The 16,239-nt window shown below is 39.4% G+C and overlaps 1 protein-coding gene across 26 annotated transcripts in view; it reads left to right on the top strand.

Moving 5' to 3' along the window:
* LOC126354879 (broad-complex core protein) overlaps positions 1 to 16,239 on the top strand; it is a 436,861-nt gene that overhangs the window by 198,793 nt on the left and 221,829 nt on the right. For 5 of the 26 annotated variants that reach the window (XM_050004904.1, XM_050004924.1, XM_050004920.1 and 2 more), the window contains exon 2: positions 12,334 to 12,539. In XM_050004904.1, the coding sequence (XP_049860861.1) occupies positions 12,351 to 12,539 (189 nt within the window). In that variant the 5' untranslated portion in view covers positions 12,334 to 12,350. Of the gene's footprint in view, positions 1 to 9,286; positions 10,360 to 10,735; positions 12,061 to 12,333; positions 12,540 to 16,239 lie in introns of those variants that run through there. The other 21 variants (XM_050004901.1, XM_050004906.1, XM_050004914.1 and 18 more) reach the window with 18 other exon arrangements.

The raw sequence follows: 16,239 nt of genomic DNA, 5'->3' as shown, positions 1-16,239 counted from the left end.
AGTCCATGCTGCTGCAAACGTCGTCGAACTGTTCGTGCAGATGGTTGTTGTCTTGCAAACGTCCCCATCTGTTGACTCAGGGATCGAGACGTGGCTGCACGATCCGTTACAGCCATGCGGATAAGATGCTGTCATCTCGACTGCTAGTGATACGACGCCGTTGGGATCCAGCACGGCGTTCCGTATTAACCTCCTGAAACCACCGATTCCATATTCTGCCAACAGTCATTGGATCTCGACGAACGCGAGCAATAAGGGGCGATAAGAAAAACCGCAATCGCGATAGGCTACAATCCGACCTTTATCAAAGTCGGAAACGTGATGGTACGCATTTCTCCTCCTTACACGAGGCATCACAACAACGTTTCACCAGGAAACGCCGATCAACTGCTGTTTGTGTGTGAGAAATCGGTTGGAACTTTCCTCATGTCAGCACGTTGTAGGTGTCGCCACGGGCGCCAACCTTGTGTGAATGCTCTGAAAAGCTAATAATTTGCATATCACAGCATCTTATTCCTGTCGGTTAAATTTCGCGTCTGTAGCATGTCATCATCGTGGTGTAGCAATTTTAATGGCCAGTAGTTATTTTGGTGGCAGAGCAGTTAGAAGCTGTAACAAATCGTCTAAATAAATGCTTAAACTACTCACCCGGAGTAATGCTTCGCCACACGAGATCAGCGCCAAATAAGCTTACAGAAGACTGGAAAAAGTTCAGATAAACGCGTCCCTGTTTCTGTTACACCAGAAAGGAGGGAGAGTGTCGCGGTTCTAATAAGCAAACTGGAATAGCTATCATTAAAACTAAGAATATACAGTTCAAGGGGAAGAAATAAATGTTTTGAAGTTTATCTATGGAATTGCAATTTTCTCCGAGAGTGTGAAGGACTTGGAAAGACAGCTGAGCGAAATTGTTAGGGTCTTGAAAGGAGAATATAAGACGAAAACCAGCAAAAGGAATTTGTGGGTAATGGAATGAAGTCGAAATAACTCAGGTGACGCAGGGGGAATTAGATTAGGAAATGAGACACTAAACGTAGCAAATAACTTTTATTATTTGGCCAGAAAACTAATCGATCGTGGCGGAAATAGAGTGGACAGAAATTGCAGAGGGGTATTAGCGAGAAAACGTTTGTGAGAAAGACGATTAAAAATTGAGTTTGTAGATCTTTTTGAAAGTCAAGACACAGAGGAATTAAGGACATTTGTTGCCAGTGAGCACTGATTTATATCAATGGGGCAAGTTGGAAATGTATGCTGGACTAGGATTTGAAGCCAGGTCTCCTGATTACTAGGCAGCTGAGCGACCGCTGCGCCATTCGGACACAATGGTCACCACCGCCGCAGTACGCCCCGCATCAGACACACTTTCTCAACTTGTACTCCCACCACTGATGTAGTGCCGGTGGTCATTAGCCTGATTACGCGCCGATTCTCGCAAGAAAAATGTTCAGATATGTGTGCATTCCTGAGGGACCAAACTGCTGACGTCATCGCTCACTAGACGTACCCACTACTTAAACTAACTTATGCTAAGAACAACACACACACACCCAAGCTCGAGGGAGGACTACTCGAACCTCCGGCCGGAGGGTTCCTGCAAGAGTTCGAGCTCAGTGTGCATCTGCACTGTAGGGATCGGCCGTCGTCGCTGCAATTATACAGGGTGATCCACAAAGATATGCGAATATTTTAATATGTTGTTCTACAAGTAAAACTAAAGAAAAGGATTCATATAAACATAGCTCCGCAAATGTTTAGTTACGGAGTTACGGCTAATAAAAGATTTTGCGTGAAACTTAGCAACTTCGCTAACATGAAGCCATCGCAAAGCTGTACGAGGTTAAAGTAAACCACAATTTCCATTTATTTTGTTGTTATTGGTCTATTGTAATAAAACATGTCCCAAACGTGTATCCGCAGTAGTTTTCCAGAACACCCAGAGAAGCAAAGAAATGATTTCGTAAAATTTTTAATTTATTAATTACTTGGTCAAATTGTTTTTTTTTTTTTTTTTTTTAAATTCCAGACAACTGCACAGAGTTTTCAACAGAAGTTGCAGAGAATTTAATTTTGGAAAAATTGTGGTAGTAACGTTAACTGAAACTGTATGATGTGACAGTTAATCTGTTTTTATTAATACCATAGCACACTTGAATTCATGTTAAATCGGAAAAAATAAGCTCAGTGTTAAGGAAGTTGTACAGTGTACATACAATTTCACTGAAAATTCACGTAAATAAACACCATATTGGCATATTCCTCTGTCGTAAATTTGGAAGACATTCCTAATTCACAAATAATCTACAAACTACAACAGTTACCAAGTGGCTTCACTAAATACACTGTTGTTATTATGTTTTTTCACTGATCAGTACAGGAAACTGACTCGTTTCAAGGTTAGCAAACGACTGAAACAACTCAGTAACGGTTGCCAACAATGACATCAAAGTTTCTACATTTTAATGGAACGTAAATAAAAAAACATGTGTAATGATCATTGCTTCTCTGGATATTCTGGAAAACTACTGCAGATACACGTCTGGGACATGTTTTATTAGATTCTCCAGAGCAATAACAACAAAATTAATGGACATCTTGCTTTACTGTAACCTCGTACAGTTTTGCGATTGCTTCATATGAGCGAAGTTGCTAAATTTCTGGCAGAATCTTTTATTAGCCGTAACTCCATAACTAAACATTTACGGTGCTATGTTTATATGAACTTTTTTCTTTAGTTTTACTTGTAGAATAACATATTAAAATATTTGCATATCTTCGTGAATCACTATGTATATGTGGTGTCTGTTCATTCTGGCATGTCCGAGAACACAGACACCATTTTGTGGGGTATTGGCGCAGTGGTGAGCGCATCTGTCCAGTAAGCGGCACACCCGGGTGTGAATCCCCATCCGGCACAAATTTGCAACTTACCCCCATAAATCAATGCACACTGTCAGCTGATGTCTTTAATTCGTGTGTGTCTCTTTTCGCAGTAGTTTCAGGATCAAAATTATGTCTGTTCTTTCAGTCACGTCCGAAAAGACAGACACCACATACGTATTTTGCTGGAGTATACCCTTGTACGGAAGTGCTATGTGGACGATCAACAGATCAGACAAGGAGAGAACACAAACTTTTGAAACGTGGCGCTACAGAAGAATACAAAAGATTAAATGGGTAGGTCGGTTGACTAAGGAGGTGGTGCTGAATCGGAAAGGGGAAAAAGAAGTTTATGGTACAACGTAACTAAAAGAATCAATCGGTTGATAGGACATGTCCTGAGACATCAAGGAGAAATCAATCTGCCAATGGAGGGAATTGTGAAAGTGAAAAGTTTTAGAGTGAGAATAAGTCTTGAATGAGGTAAGCAGGGAAAATTAGTGTAGATTAGCCGGCCGCTGTGACCGAGCGGTACTAGGCGCTTCAGTCCGGAACCGCGCGCGTGCTACGGTCGCAGGTTTGAATCCTGCCTCGGGAATGGATGCGTGTGCTGTCCTTCAGTTGGTTCGGTTTAAGTAGTTCTAAGTCTAAGGGACTGATGACCTCAGATGTTAAGTCCCATAGTGCTCAGAGCCATTTGAACCATTTTTGATTGAAAAACAAAATACAAGTAGGACAGCTCGAGCGGTGTGGGGCTGCTACCGGTGGTAAACAAAATGCCGAAATGCCTTACCCGGCAGATAGCCGAACATCTTGAGAAATCGCGATTTCTAAAATCTACGAGTTTTTCAGACCCCGCTGAGGCCGTGCAGACAAAATTATACAAATAACAGCAACACACAGAAAGGAACCACCACTCCGTCTACAGGCCGCAAGTGGCCCATAGGGATCAACCGTCCGCCGTGTCATCCTCAGATGAGGATTCAGATAGGAGGGGCGTGGGGTCAGCACACCGCTCTCCCAGCCGTAATGATGGTATTCTTGATCGAAGCCGCTACTATTCGGTCGAGTAGCTCCTCAATTGGCACCACGAGGCTGAGTGCACCCCGAAAAATGGAAACACCGCACGGCGGCCTGGATGGTCATCCATCCAAGTGCCGACGACTCCCGACAGTGCTTAACTTCGGTGAGTTCACGGTAACCGGGGTATCCAGTGCGGGAAGGCCGTTGCCACACAGAACGGAACACGAGCAATTATTCCTCCCGCGCTCCAAGACTGACTGGAACAAAAAGAAATATCGTATGCCGTGATCTTTGTTATGGTTACAAATGGTTACAGACTGCAGTTGTAGAATCGTTCCACCTCTTCCATACTTACTGTATATTCACGCAACAGGATTTCGCTAGAACCACTTCCTTGTTCCACAGATTATCCTTTAAGTTCCCCGAAAATTTTTGTTTTATTTTCGTGTATGCTGCACTGGCCTGTGGTAATCATAGCACCGTATGTCTGAATTAATCCCTTTTCTAGTTTCACGGCAACTTGATAAGAGCTCCAGAATTGGTCGCAGTAGCCTTCGGTAACGTTATCCAAGATATGTGAGGCGATAAACAGTCTGCTGCAGAAGAACATCGGTGCTGCAGACAATTTCAAACAAAAGTTGTTTATACAAAGCGAGGTAAATATTATAGTTGAGAGGTCGGGCTGAACGAAATAATAAGCTGAATACATGATTCCAGACCCAAAGAAAAGAACTTTTGAAGGCTCTTTATTTCACAATGGTAACACCTTCTACCCATCCGCAGCTCGTGGTCGTGCGGTAGCGTTCTCGCTTCCCGCGCACAGGATCCCGGGTTCGATTCCCGGCGGGGTCAGGGATTTTCTCTGCCTAGTGATGACTGGGTGTTCTGTGAAGTCCTTAGGTTAGTTAGGTTTAAGGAGTTGTAAGTTCCAGGGGACTGATGGTCATAGATGTTAAGTCCCATAGTGCTCAGAACCATTTGAATGTAGGTTACATACGAAGGAAAGTTACGAAAACTTCGATAATATTCAGGTAATTAGTTAATGTATCTAATAATTTAAAATTTTACGTGGGTTCGTTGGCCAGCCAAGTGGCGTTATTGATTGTTCCTTGTTTTATTTCAGTGGTGGAGTAGGGCAAGGGGTGAATTTCTACCCAGAACTAAGCGCTCGCTGCTTCGCTCACGTAGACTATATAGTCTGCACGTAATCGAATACTTGTGCTGTTTATAAATTACTGTACCTTATAAGCTTTACACACTAGTTAAGGCCATAGAAGGATGATCTTTTCAGAATGTACTTCTGACCAAGAAGCAGTTCTGGTAGCTGGAGTCCACGGTTTTTGTTACTCAAGCCTTCTCGGTTCTTGCGGTGATATTTCCAAAGAAACTTTCATCCCCTAACATACATTTCTTAGTATCTAACCGAGAAGGCAGATTTCATAGATTTCATTTAAAATTTCTTTTAGTACAACGAAATATTTTCTTAAAAATTATCCTCCCCTACTTCACCTCCTCAGGGGTTGAATTTCCATAACAATGAAACACCCATTTTTTAAAATGTTTAACAGTGAAATCAAATAAAAATTTTCATTGATTTAGTTCTGACAATACATCGATAATGAAATAATTTCATAAAACTTTTCATCACCTGCTTCACTCCTTTAGAGGGTTGAATTTCCAGAAGCGCTGAAACACACAGTTTCTTATTTCTGATCGAGATATGAAATACCAATTTTCATAGATGTAGCTTTAAAAATGCTTTAGTAGGTCTTCAAATAATGACTTATTTTCAAAAAACTTCCACGCACTATTTTACTCCCTTAGAGGTTGAATTCCCAAAAATGCTGAAATATCTTTCTTTTTTTTTTTTTCAAGAAGCCTTTTATCCCATTTCTCATTCCCTTAGGAGTGGAATTTGGAACAATTCCTTGTAGTATGAGATCCACACCCTCTCCGAATTTCAAGTTTCTATCCTTGCGGTTTGGCCTGGGTGATGATGAGTCAGTAAATCAGTCTGGCCCTATTTCACCCCCTTAGGAGTTGAACTCTATATAAAAAAAAAAGAAATAAAAAACCTGTTTTTTCAATTGTGAGCGAAAAGTTAAATACCATTTCTCACAAACGTAGTTTTAAAAATACTTAAGTAGTTATTTTTAACGGTTTATTTTTTAAAAAATTGCTTGAAAGCCTTACCCAAAGAGTTCTAAGTTTCTCGTAGAAGTTTCCCCATCTGTCAAAAGCGAAACTGTAGTTCTGCTGTTCCTAATCGATGCAAACGATTTAGAAGCAATCTCAACAGTTCTTTTAAACTGTTTGCGGATGATGATGTTATTTAACGTCTCGTAAGTCATCGGAAGGTCAAACCCAATCGCAAAATGATTTAGGCAAGATATCTGTATGGTGCGAAACGTGGCAATTCTCTCGAATAATGAAAAGTTGAGCTCATCCACGTGAGTACGAAAAGAAATCCGTTAAATTTCGGTTCCCGATATACCACACAAATTTAAAGTCTGTCAGCTCAACTAAACGCCTAGGAATTATAATTACGAACAATTTAAATTGGAATGATCACTGAGATAATGTCATAGAGAAGGCAAACCAAAAAGTGCGTTTTATTGGTAGAATACTTAGATGATGCGCCAGGTTTACTAAAGAGAATCCGTACTTTACGCTTGCCCGTTCTCTAGTGCTAGAGCTTCGTTGTGCGGTATGGGACCCTCAGTAGCTACGATTGACGGAGGACATCGAAAAAGTCCTAAGATGGGCAGCTCGTTTCGTAATAACGCGAAACAGGGGAGAGAGCGTCACGGATATAATAAGCGAGTTGGGGTGTCAGTCATTAAAACAAAGGATTTATTCGTTGCGACGAAACCTTTTCACGAAATTTAAATCTCCAGCTTTCTCCTCTGAAGGCGAAAACATTTTAGTATCACCAACCTGCATTTGGAGATATTATCAACGTAATAAAATAAGAGCAATCATAGCCCCTACAGAAAGACTTGAGTGTTAATTTTTCCCATAGGCTGTTAGGGAGAAGAACAGCAGAGAAATAGACTGAAGGTGGTTCGAAGTATCCCATACCAGGCACCTAAGTCTACATATAGGTATAAATAGAAGGTGCTTTTATTTGACATGACTTTGGAAAAATGATGTCCTATGCCAAATTTGAATAAACAAATAGTTATGAGTGAGAGGGGTGCTTGAGTAACATTGAAAGACGTTGTTACCATGTTCTCGGGCAACAAAAGGGGCCCACATTATACTTCTGTTATACAGTTTGTAGACAACGCACTAGAAAAGTTCAAGATTCTTACGTCAAGAATCACTTTTTGAACAGCCGATTAATTTTGCCCCAAAACTTTGCATGACGCCAGTGCGAAACAAGTTAGCACTTTCATCAATCCATATATAGAAAGACAGTGTCGAGATCTCTGGGATACCAGTGTTGTGGAAGAGATGCAGGAACAGTTTATCGGTGAAAAGGCAGGTGGTTTAAGAAGAAAAGAGAAAAGAAATATAAGCCAATGGACACATAGTTCCTTTGTAATTATGAGATGTTTGTCTGTTAATACTTCCATAAACCTTTGTTCATTTTGACAGTTAAATTACGTTTCATTCCAGTCTCACGTATATTAAGTTCCTAACTTATAACGTAGTCACATTGTGAGAAGGTTGTACGTGATGGCAAAAAGGAAAGAGAGCTGAGGTCAGATAAGGAATCAATGCCCCATGGCAAGGTTGGGCTATTACGGTACCTAACAACAGCGATCGAAAAAAAAATTATTTTTCGTTGGTCTATGTAATGTTAATTAATGCCACTAAAAATAGCTTGTAAAACAAAGTTACGCGCAGTAATAATAAGTCTGTTATGTTTATGACAAACAGTTTATTGCACCTTGATCCTCAACGAGGACGTGTGATGAAAATGTTCTCTGTCCACAAAAGAATGGATTTTAATGGATCATCAAAGAAAGTTCCGTCAAAATCTTTCTCAGGCAAATACAGAATGTTTCTTCCAGCGTATCGGGAGAAATATGCAAGCCCGATATCGAAGTATTAAGCTTTTTTGCTTTTCTTTGGGGCTAATATGCCAAAATTAGCGACTACCTTGTGAAGTAAACTTGCTTTCCAAACGTTTGGTCGTTGCTTAAACAAAAAGTCCACGCAAACTAAGTTGACACTGCGAGATAGCTGATGCGGGCGACCGTATAGGCATGTCTCCATCAGCCACCGTGCAGAACGTCAACTTAGTTCGTGCAGTCATCATGTGGCCTCAACCGCAATGCCAGGCGATCAATGTCAATTTTTGGAACATTCGCCTTGACAGATGAACAGACTCCAAACAGGAGCGAAGAGCACTGTAACTAAGCATTATTCGTACTAGCGTGTACTTCATTAAGTGCTGACAAAATAACTCTTGATGATTCATCCTTTGGAAAAGTTGGATCATTCTCCACAAAGACGACCTTCAAATGGTCAACAACTAATAGTCGATGCACGTGTTTGTTTTCTCTGTCAGACTGAGAAACTCTGTGTTACTTGTGGACAAATGTTTTTGCACCACTGCAACGGGACTTTTACTTTGCTGACACGGTCAAATAGGAAAAACAATTCAGCGGATTTCTTTGTCCACTCCTGCAGCTAGCCGGCTTTATTCTTCGCTGTCCAGAATATAGAAAACTATTAGTAAAGAAAGAAAGCATTTATATTGTCACTCACATCTTTGAGCAATAATTTGCCATTTATTATTACAAAAACGACCTTAAGCAATTGTATTTTATCTATGTAAAGGACTTTGTTGATTCTCGTCGTATATGTTGATTGTAGAAGTCTTAGTGAAATGGATGACCCGTAAACTTCGTTGCTCCTTTCGACGGATCTGTTTTATTGACTCGCCGTTGGTGATACGGAAAAACATTTTAAACTTTTTTCAGAAAAATGCGTCCTTATAGCGTTTACTATTATATTCGCCAGGTGTGCTTCACAGGCTGTGCAACTGAGGCGCAGATTATGTGCGTATGTGTGTTTAACAGAAACGTCCGTACAATAAAGCTTAAATTTGCAAGACAATTTTATTTAGATGTTTTTACTTTTGACCTGTACTGCAAATTACATTGTAACCACCGTAATGGCCAGTGCGCAGTTCGTTATCGCAAAACGAAACATTGTAATAAACATAATATACATTGTATTTGCTTTCCCGGCACGGTCGCATGAGCTAATGTGCGACGCTTCTACTCTCCGAGTAAAGCAGCTAACGGTTAGAACGTTAGTGCAATGTCTTGCACTCTGGCGCTATGTTTGGCATCGGATTTTGGGAAGGGGAAAGAGGGGCAAAGGGAGAAAAAAGTATGGCGCCGAACCACACGCTAGGAGAGGGGGCAAAGGCAAGCAAGCAGACTGGGAATGTGCATGTGAGAGCGTTCGGGAGTGGGGAGGCGGGCTACATGAGACTTTCGGCAACCGCTGCTGCCTGGTAGGCGAAGTTCGCAATGAAACATGCTTTGTCCGGGTCTGCCAAGTTCGCATCGTAGCTGTCGACGTTGAAGATCACGGAGCCTGCGTTGCGACTCATCACATCTCCTTGTGCCTTCAGTTATTTTCTCGTCGTGGACTTGTGTCTGTCTGAGCTTTCTTGAATTCCGTGCGCGATAAATATTCGTTAGTGCCCCGACTTCTTATCTGTTACGTAAACAAGTGCCAGCGAGTGACGATCTCAGCAGATGTTAAGCGAAGCGTCAACTACAACGGAAAAGAAAGAAGCTGCAAGAGACGAATATGATTCACGAATCTGCAAATAACTATACATCAGTGTGAGCCCATAGTGAAAAAAAATTGCTTTCTATCTATAATCTTCCACAAAATTGCTGCAGGCTACAAAGCTTAAAATCTGTTGTACCTATGCGTATTCGGAACAAAGACGGACAGCGTGAGTGGTGAATAACTTCAGAACTGCTATTTTATTAGTTGTGACTTTCGTAATGGTAAAACAGGAAGTGATATTCTGAAAATGCGCATTACAGGAAAGATCTGTTTTAACCTAACACTATAAACGAGGTACAGTCTGAACAAGAGCGCAGTTTATGGAGATACTCGCTAGACCTTCGTTATAAGTATCTGAAAGAGCGATCTATTGGTAGAGAAAATAATTCGCCTGAATATTTAGTCATGTCTCTACGTCTAGTTTGCAAGACTTCACGGAAGAGTGGCTTGGCGACAGTGAAGTGGATGAATATTCCTCTCAATTTGCGAAACACAACTGAGAATTTCAAATAAATGTAGTTGCTGTTTTGTGACCTAGTAGAAGACACAACTTCGCCTCCAAAGACATTTCTGGATATTTTTTACCCACTGCGGTGTGTAGTACGTAACTCTTCCATGTGCTTGATTAAACGTCTTCGTAAGTAATACTGCAGTGCATCCCAAAGCCATCGCAATCGAAGACATTTTTGACTGGTAAGTACAGCCGTATAAACAAAGCATTGTTGAGTAAGGTGGGCGTTACAAGTTACCGTTTTCAAGAATTATTTCAAGTTCTGGGGAATAATTCAGCATCAGTCATAGAAAGGAAAGAACAGACTGCTGTGTATCTATGGCTGAAGAGGCAACATAGTTTTCTGGCAGCACTGCTGTGTACATTGAATCTCGATCATCTTTTTTTTTTAATCGTGTCTAATATATTTGGACGTTTTACTACATTATACGTTGCGCGCTGAATAGTACCGACCCGTACAGTCGCTGCAACACCTTGATCATAAAATTAAAAAAAGTTTTACATTGTTGCGCATTGTTGTATTACTGTGTTGATTGTTATCAAGTGAGTGGGAGCAGTAACTGTTACCGCTAATACCTGACGACGTGGCGAAAAGTATACGCCAGTGTAATATTCTCTTTTTCTACCCACAGTATAGACGATTGATTATTAGAATTATTATTTCTATCTTTGCCGGTGAGCAGATGAAAATCCATTAAAGCAGTAAAAGTATATTGATGTGCGTAAACTTAAAATTCACGTGTAATACACCTACACAGTATGTTTGGTTACCATTACACTCAGTAATGATTTTTTTTGGAACATATTTATTAAGGGCGGGGGTGGAATAGCTCATTAGCGCATGGATATAGGCTACATTTTTATAATTCTCGTTTTCATTTCGTATTTTCCGTTGAAGTGCTTGTTTTCAGTAACACCAGTTATACAGCAAAAACGAATATTTATAAATTAAATTATTTCTTTTGTCCGATTTATTAAATCTTTGATCATTATTCATGTAATTTTTGTTTCCGTATCCTTCCGCATTTTCATTTGCGCCCTGCGGGTCACGCACTATTTTTAGTACCGAGTTATTGCGACAGATGTCTCGCGCGACGTTAAAGAATTAGCCGATGGAGAATTTTTAAGAATTATCGTTTTTGGCAGTAGTAGTTCAACAAAATGACAATTATTTCACTATTTGCACACATTTAATGTGCACTTTAATTCATTATATAGCTGCGAATTAAGAGGAAACACCGAGCGTAAAAATGTTGTACATTCGTATTTGGCGGTAGTCATAGAGCCACCCGCAATCCCAATTTTTGGGACGCCGCTGGATACGCGTTTACGCTTGGCCGATGAGGCCGGTAGAAGAAAGAATGTAGAGGCAGGGTTAGAAGCAGCTTCCGTTCCAAGTAAGTATTTTGTAGTGGTAGAAGCTATATCGGTGTTAAGTTCGTAGTTTTTACGCATGTAGATGTATTTTTGTTGGACGTATCTGACGCAAGGCAATGTCAATGTCAATTACTAGAAAAATAGTAGCGCGAGTGAAAGTGAAAGTGGTTCTATTTGTAAGCGAGAGTTGTAAACACAGGAAGTTGTGGAAGGAGCTCTGTGTTGTCATTCCCCATATTGTAAATATTGTCACTGTGAGGAAATGAATTGTGATTCTGTAATGAGATGCTGGATTAATTGCACTTTTTTTATGGACGCCATATTCCACCATTTTTGTTTCTGTAGTTCAAGGACAGAAAATATCACTTTCATGTGATGAAACAGGAGGGATGTAAGGATACTATATGCGTATTATTCCATAAACAAAAATCATAATGCGAAACAGCAGAAGACTCTTGATATGCATGCCGTGTGATTATTACTGGCCTATTACTGACCGGCATTTGGTAATTATATATCTTGACATTTAAAATTGTGCGGTTCGTTCGCGTACTTCCTATAAATTTTAAAGTGGTTGCTATTGTTATACTTGCAGATCAGCTATAAAAGAAATATTATTCGCCTGACATTTCTGGTTACTTATGTCCAGCATATTTGTTTCGACATATAGCAGAATAATGTACTGAATGAAATTGAAATTTTTTGCTTTATTGAATTGATTGCGTTGAAAATGGAAAAACCCAGTAAGTAATGGTTTTTGTCATTTTTATTATTTGCAGGCAGGTGAATATACGTAATGATGGCAGAAACACAGCACTTTTGCCTGCGTTGGAACAATTATCAGAGTAGCATAACATCGGCTTTTGAAAACCTTCGTGATGACGAGGATTTTGTCGATGTGACACTAGCATGTGATGGAAAGAGTCTGAAGGCACACCGTGTTGTCCTCTCAGCATGCAGCCCGTATTTTAGAGAACTCCTTAAGGTAAGAGTATCTTGTATTTTCCGTTTACAAACTTGATAAAATCACCATCGAGTCCTGTAAATGGCATGGAATGTCTTTCCTGCCTTTTAGCCTTATAATTCCTTTAATTTTACAAAGTTGTTATTCCAGAGAAATTTATACATATGGTGTGATAAAAATTTAGCTGGTTGGTGGTCATCATATAACTTACAGGGTTGTTTGAATTACTTAGTGTTTTATAGTTTTACATAGTCTCATTAGAGTGATGTACAAGCTGATTACATGTCATATTATTAGAGTAGATGCTGTATTTGCATTGCTGCAATCCTGTCTGTGTAATTAAAGAATTTTTTTTCCCTTTTTAACAACTGCTAAAGCATATATTGTAGAGCGACTTATCTTTCAAACGTGCCAGTTGATCTGTTTTATTGAATAGTAAATATATGGAAAACAAAACTGTGATAATTTACAAAATGCATCTGAGAACAAGGCTAATTTATGGATCTGGAAGTTTTCAACTAAGAGAGGAAGAATTAAGAGAACTTCTTGCACTGTATAAAGTAACTTCAAACCCCTTCTGTGTTTGCAATCCGTTGTGTCATATTGCACCTGGAAACAAAAATAACAAATTTAAGTATTACAAATACTGCTGCAGTGTGTTCACCCCTTCAAAGATTAATGTAATAACTGAATTATTGGCATTTTACTCATCGTTCAGGAGGATTTCATTAATGCAGATCATGTGGTGTGTAGTCCTAAGAACACAAACAGTGAAACTTACTGTACTACAAAATCATCACATCATATGGTGTACTAAAAAGGTTGAATTAAGTTAATTGTTTAATAAGTTTTTTGTACAAGTGTCTGGTGATGAATGTTACAGTTCATGTACATTTCGTTACGGATCCACGGTATCTGTAATGCACCTTCTGTGAGTTACATACTTAATCGAGCAGCAATATTGGCATATGTCAGGAACTTATAAGTGACATATATGATACCCAATGTAATTTACTGAACAAATTAAATATGTTAGAACCAGGTGAGTTGTCAAGTGTTTAACATTCAGTGGACAGTGCCCAGAAACAGCAGTAACTATATTTCTGGAAACAGCAGAGAGACCTTTGGTTAGCAGAAACTTTGGTCATGTTAGGTGTTGAAAATACATCAGTGAACTTCATAGACAAATTGAGTGGTTGTGGCACAAACATTTCTCACACACTACGTAGTATAAGTAAACAAATTTGTAGATTTTGTTATGAAATTAAGGAACTTTGAATAGATGCCTACACAATTGAGAATGACTAACAGTTGATGGATAAGCACATATCTGCTGTCAAAGAAAAATCAAAGTAAATAAAACAAACCCTATAACTTCACATTGTAGAATCATGTATTTTTTTTTTCTTTAGAACTGGTTAATAAACCCTTTTTTTTTCGGAGGCTGCACTACCAGTGTGGAGATATCTATCCATAGATATGAACAAACTGTATCAGGCTATTAACAAATTCCAGGGGAAATTGCTTTACTTCATCTCAAACACCTTCCACATTCAGTCTACTACTCACAGGACCTGTTACAGTCCAATCAGATTTTTTGTACATCCATCCTACAGCCCAATCCACATCAAATGAATCTCAGGTGTTCTCATTGTTGAAAGAATATCTGACTGGAAACTATTTTGCAGACAGTAAAGAAGTTAAAAGATTCAATTTGTATTGGTAATGTTCTAGTAAAGCAGGTGAATGACATATACACCTCATTAAATGAAAATGTTGAGCTTCATAAATGCCTTTACTTTTTGAGACAGATTGTTGATCAATACTTACATTCAGGAGATGGCATTTTAGTCATGTCGATGCTTACATAAGACCTGCCCTTCTTTTTCAGCCAGCCCCACCATGTCCCTCTCTAGAACTAATGGTTCTGAAAGCTAAGGTAGTTCTTTATACTTTTAGTGTGTGTATGGTAGTGGATAGGTAAAGGCACCAGAGAGGCAATTCTGATGTTACGGTTGATAATGGAAGCAAAACTAAAGAAAGACGAGGACACATTCATTAGATATATTGACCTGGAAAAAGTGTTCAGCAATGTCGTGTGGTGCAAGATGTTCAAAATTCTGAGAAGAATAGGGATAAGCTGTAGGGAAAGACAGGTCATATACAGTGTGTACAAGGGCAAAGAGGGCACAATAAATGGAAGACCAAGAACGGCGCCGGCTGCGGTGGCCGAGCGATTCTAGGTGCTTTTAGTCTGGAAGCAGGTTCGAATCTTGCCTGGGGCATGAGATGAAGAGGCAGGCACAGGAGTGGAATTCGTGACGGGCCGCATCAAACCATTCGTATGACTGACAACTCCAAAATGGTAGGGCTAAAAATTTCACACCCAAAAAGTAGATGCTGGTCAGCAATTTTGTGTCATAATTTTATAGTTTTCTGAAATAAATGTTCCATTTGATACTATTGTTACATTTATACTGTTTTTAAACACTTGTATGTTCAGAGTATGATTCAACGTATGAGGGCAGAAGCCGAAGTAACGCTCCATCAGATTTTTTGCTGTTGCAGCCTTCAGTCTGAAGACTGATTTGATGCAACTCTCAACACCAGTCTACCCTGTGCAGGTCTCTTCACCTCTGAACAGTTGCTGTAACCCTCATGCCTCTTGAATGTGCCTACTGTAATCAAGCCCTGGTCTCTCTATCTAGAAATTTTACCCCATGCACTTCCCTCTATTACCATATTAACAATTCCTTGATGCCGTGGTATGTACCCATCAACTGATTATTTCTTCTTTTAAGCAGGTTGTGCTGTAAATTTCTTTTTTCTCCAGTGTAATTATGTGCCTCCTCGTTAGTTATGTAAATGATCTGGTCATCAACTTTATTCTGTACTACCAAATTTAAAAAGTTTCCATTCTATTTTTGTGTGAATTGTTTATCAACCCCGTTTCAATTTTGTATTAGGCCACACTCAAGAAAGATACTTTCAGAAAAGGATTCCTTAAAGCATTTATATTCAGTGTTAGTAATTTCCTCTTTTTGGGTAATGCTTTCCTTTCTTTTGCCAGTCTCTCTACTTCAGCTATCTTCAGTTACATAAATCATTTACTACTTCTGGTGTCTCATTTTCATATTTATTTCCCCCAGCATCACCTAACTTCATTTAACAGTCTTTCATTATTCTTGTTTTACTTTTGTTTACTTTCATCTTATAATGTATTTTCAAGACACTGTCCATTCTATTCAGAGCCCTTTGCCATTTCTGACAGCTTTCATTATCACCAACTTACCTTGAAGTTATGATTTTTCTTCTTAAACGTAAATTACCTTTCCAAATGTATGAAAATATTGTCATTGTGCCATCGTGGACTTTCTATACTGCCTGTTCAGAGAAACAGATTTAATAACAAGGGGCTAGGCTACAACACTGTGTCACACTGCTTTTTATGTACAAGTTCTGAATGATGTTTTGCTCCCTGTAATTTACCTCTGCTACCTTCTAAATTTCAAAGAGTGCATTCCATTCAACATTGTGAAGCTCTCTTGTAATCTGCAAATGCCATAATTACAGATTTCTCTTCCTTCAATCTTCTGACGTAAGTCATAATATTGATATTGCCTTGCAAGTTGCTGTATTTCTTTGGAATCCAAACCGATCTTCCCCAGAGTTCCTTTATGCCAACTTTGTTATTCTTCTGTAAATATTTGAATTTGGCAGC

Source organism: Schistocerca gregaria, chromosome 3, assembly GCF_023897955.1.
Source record: "Schistocerca gregaria isolate iqSchGreg1 chromosome 3, iqSchGreg1.2, whole genome shotgun sequence".
Classification (NCBI taxonomy): Eukaryota; Metazoa; Arthropoda; class Insecta; order Orthoptera; family Acrididae; genus Schistocerca; species Schistocerca gregaria.
Note: the sequence above shows the minus strand (reverse complement) of the source record. Positions and strands in the feature narration are given on the sequence as shown.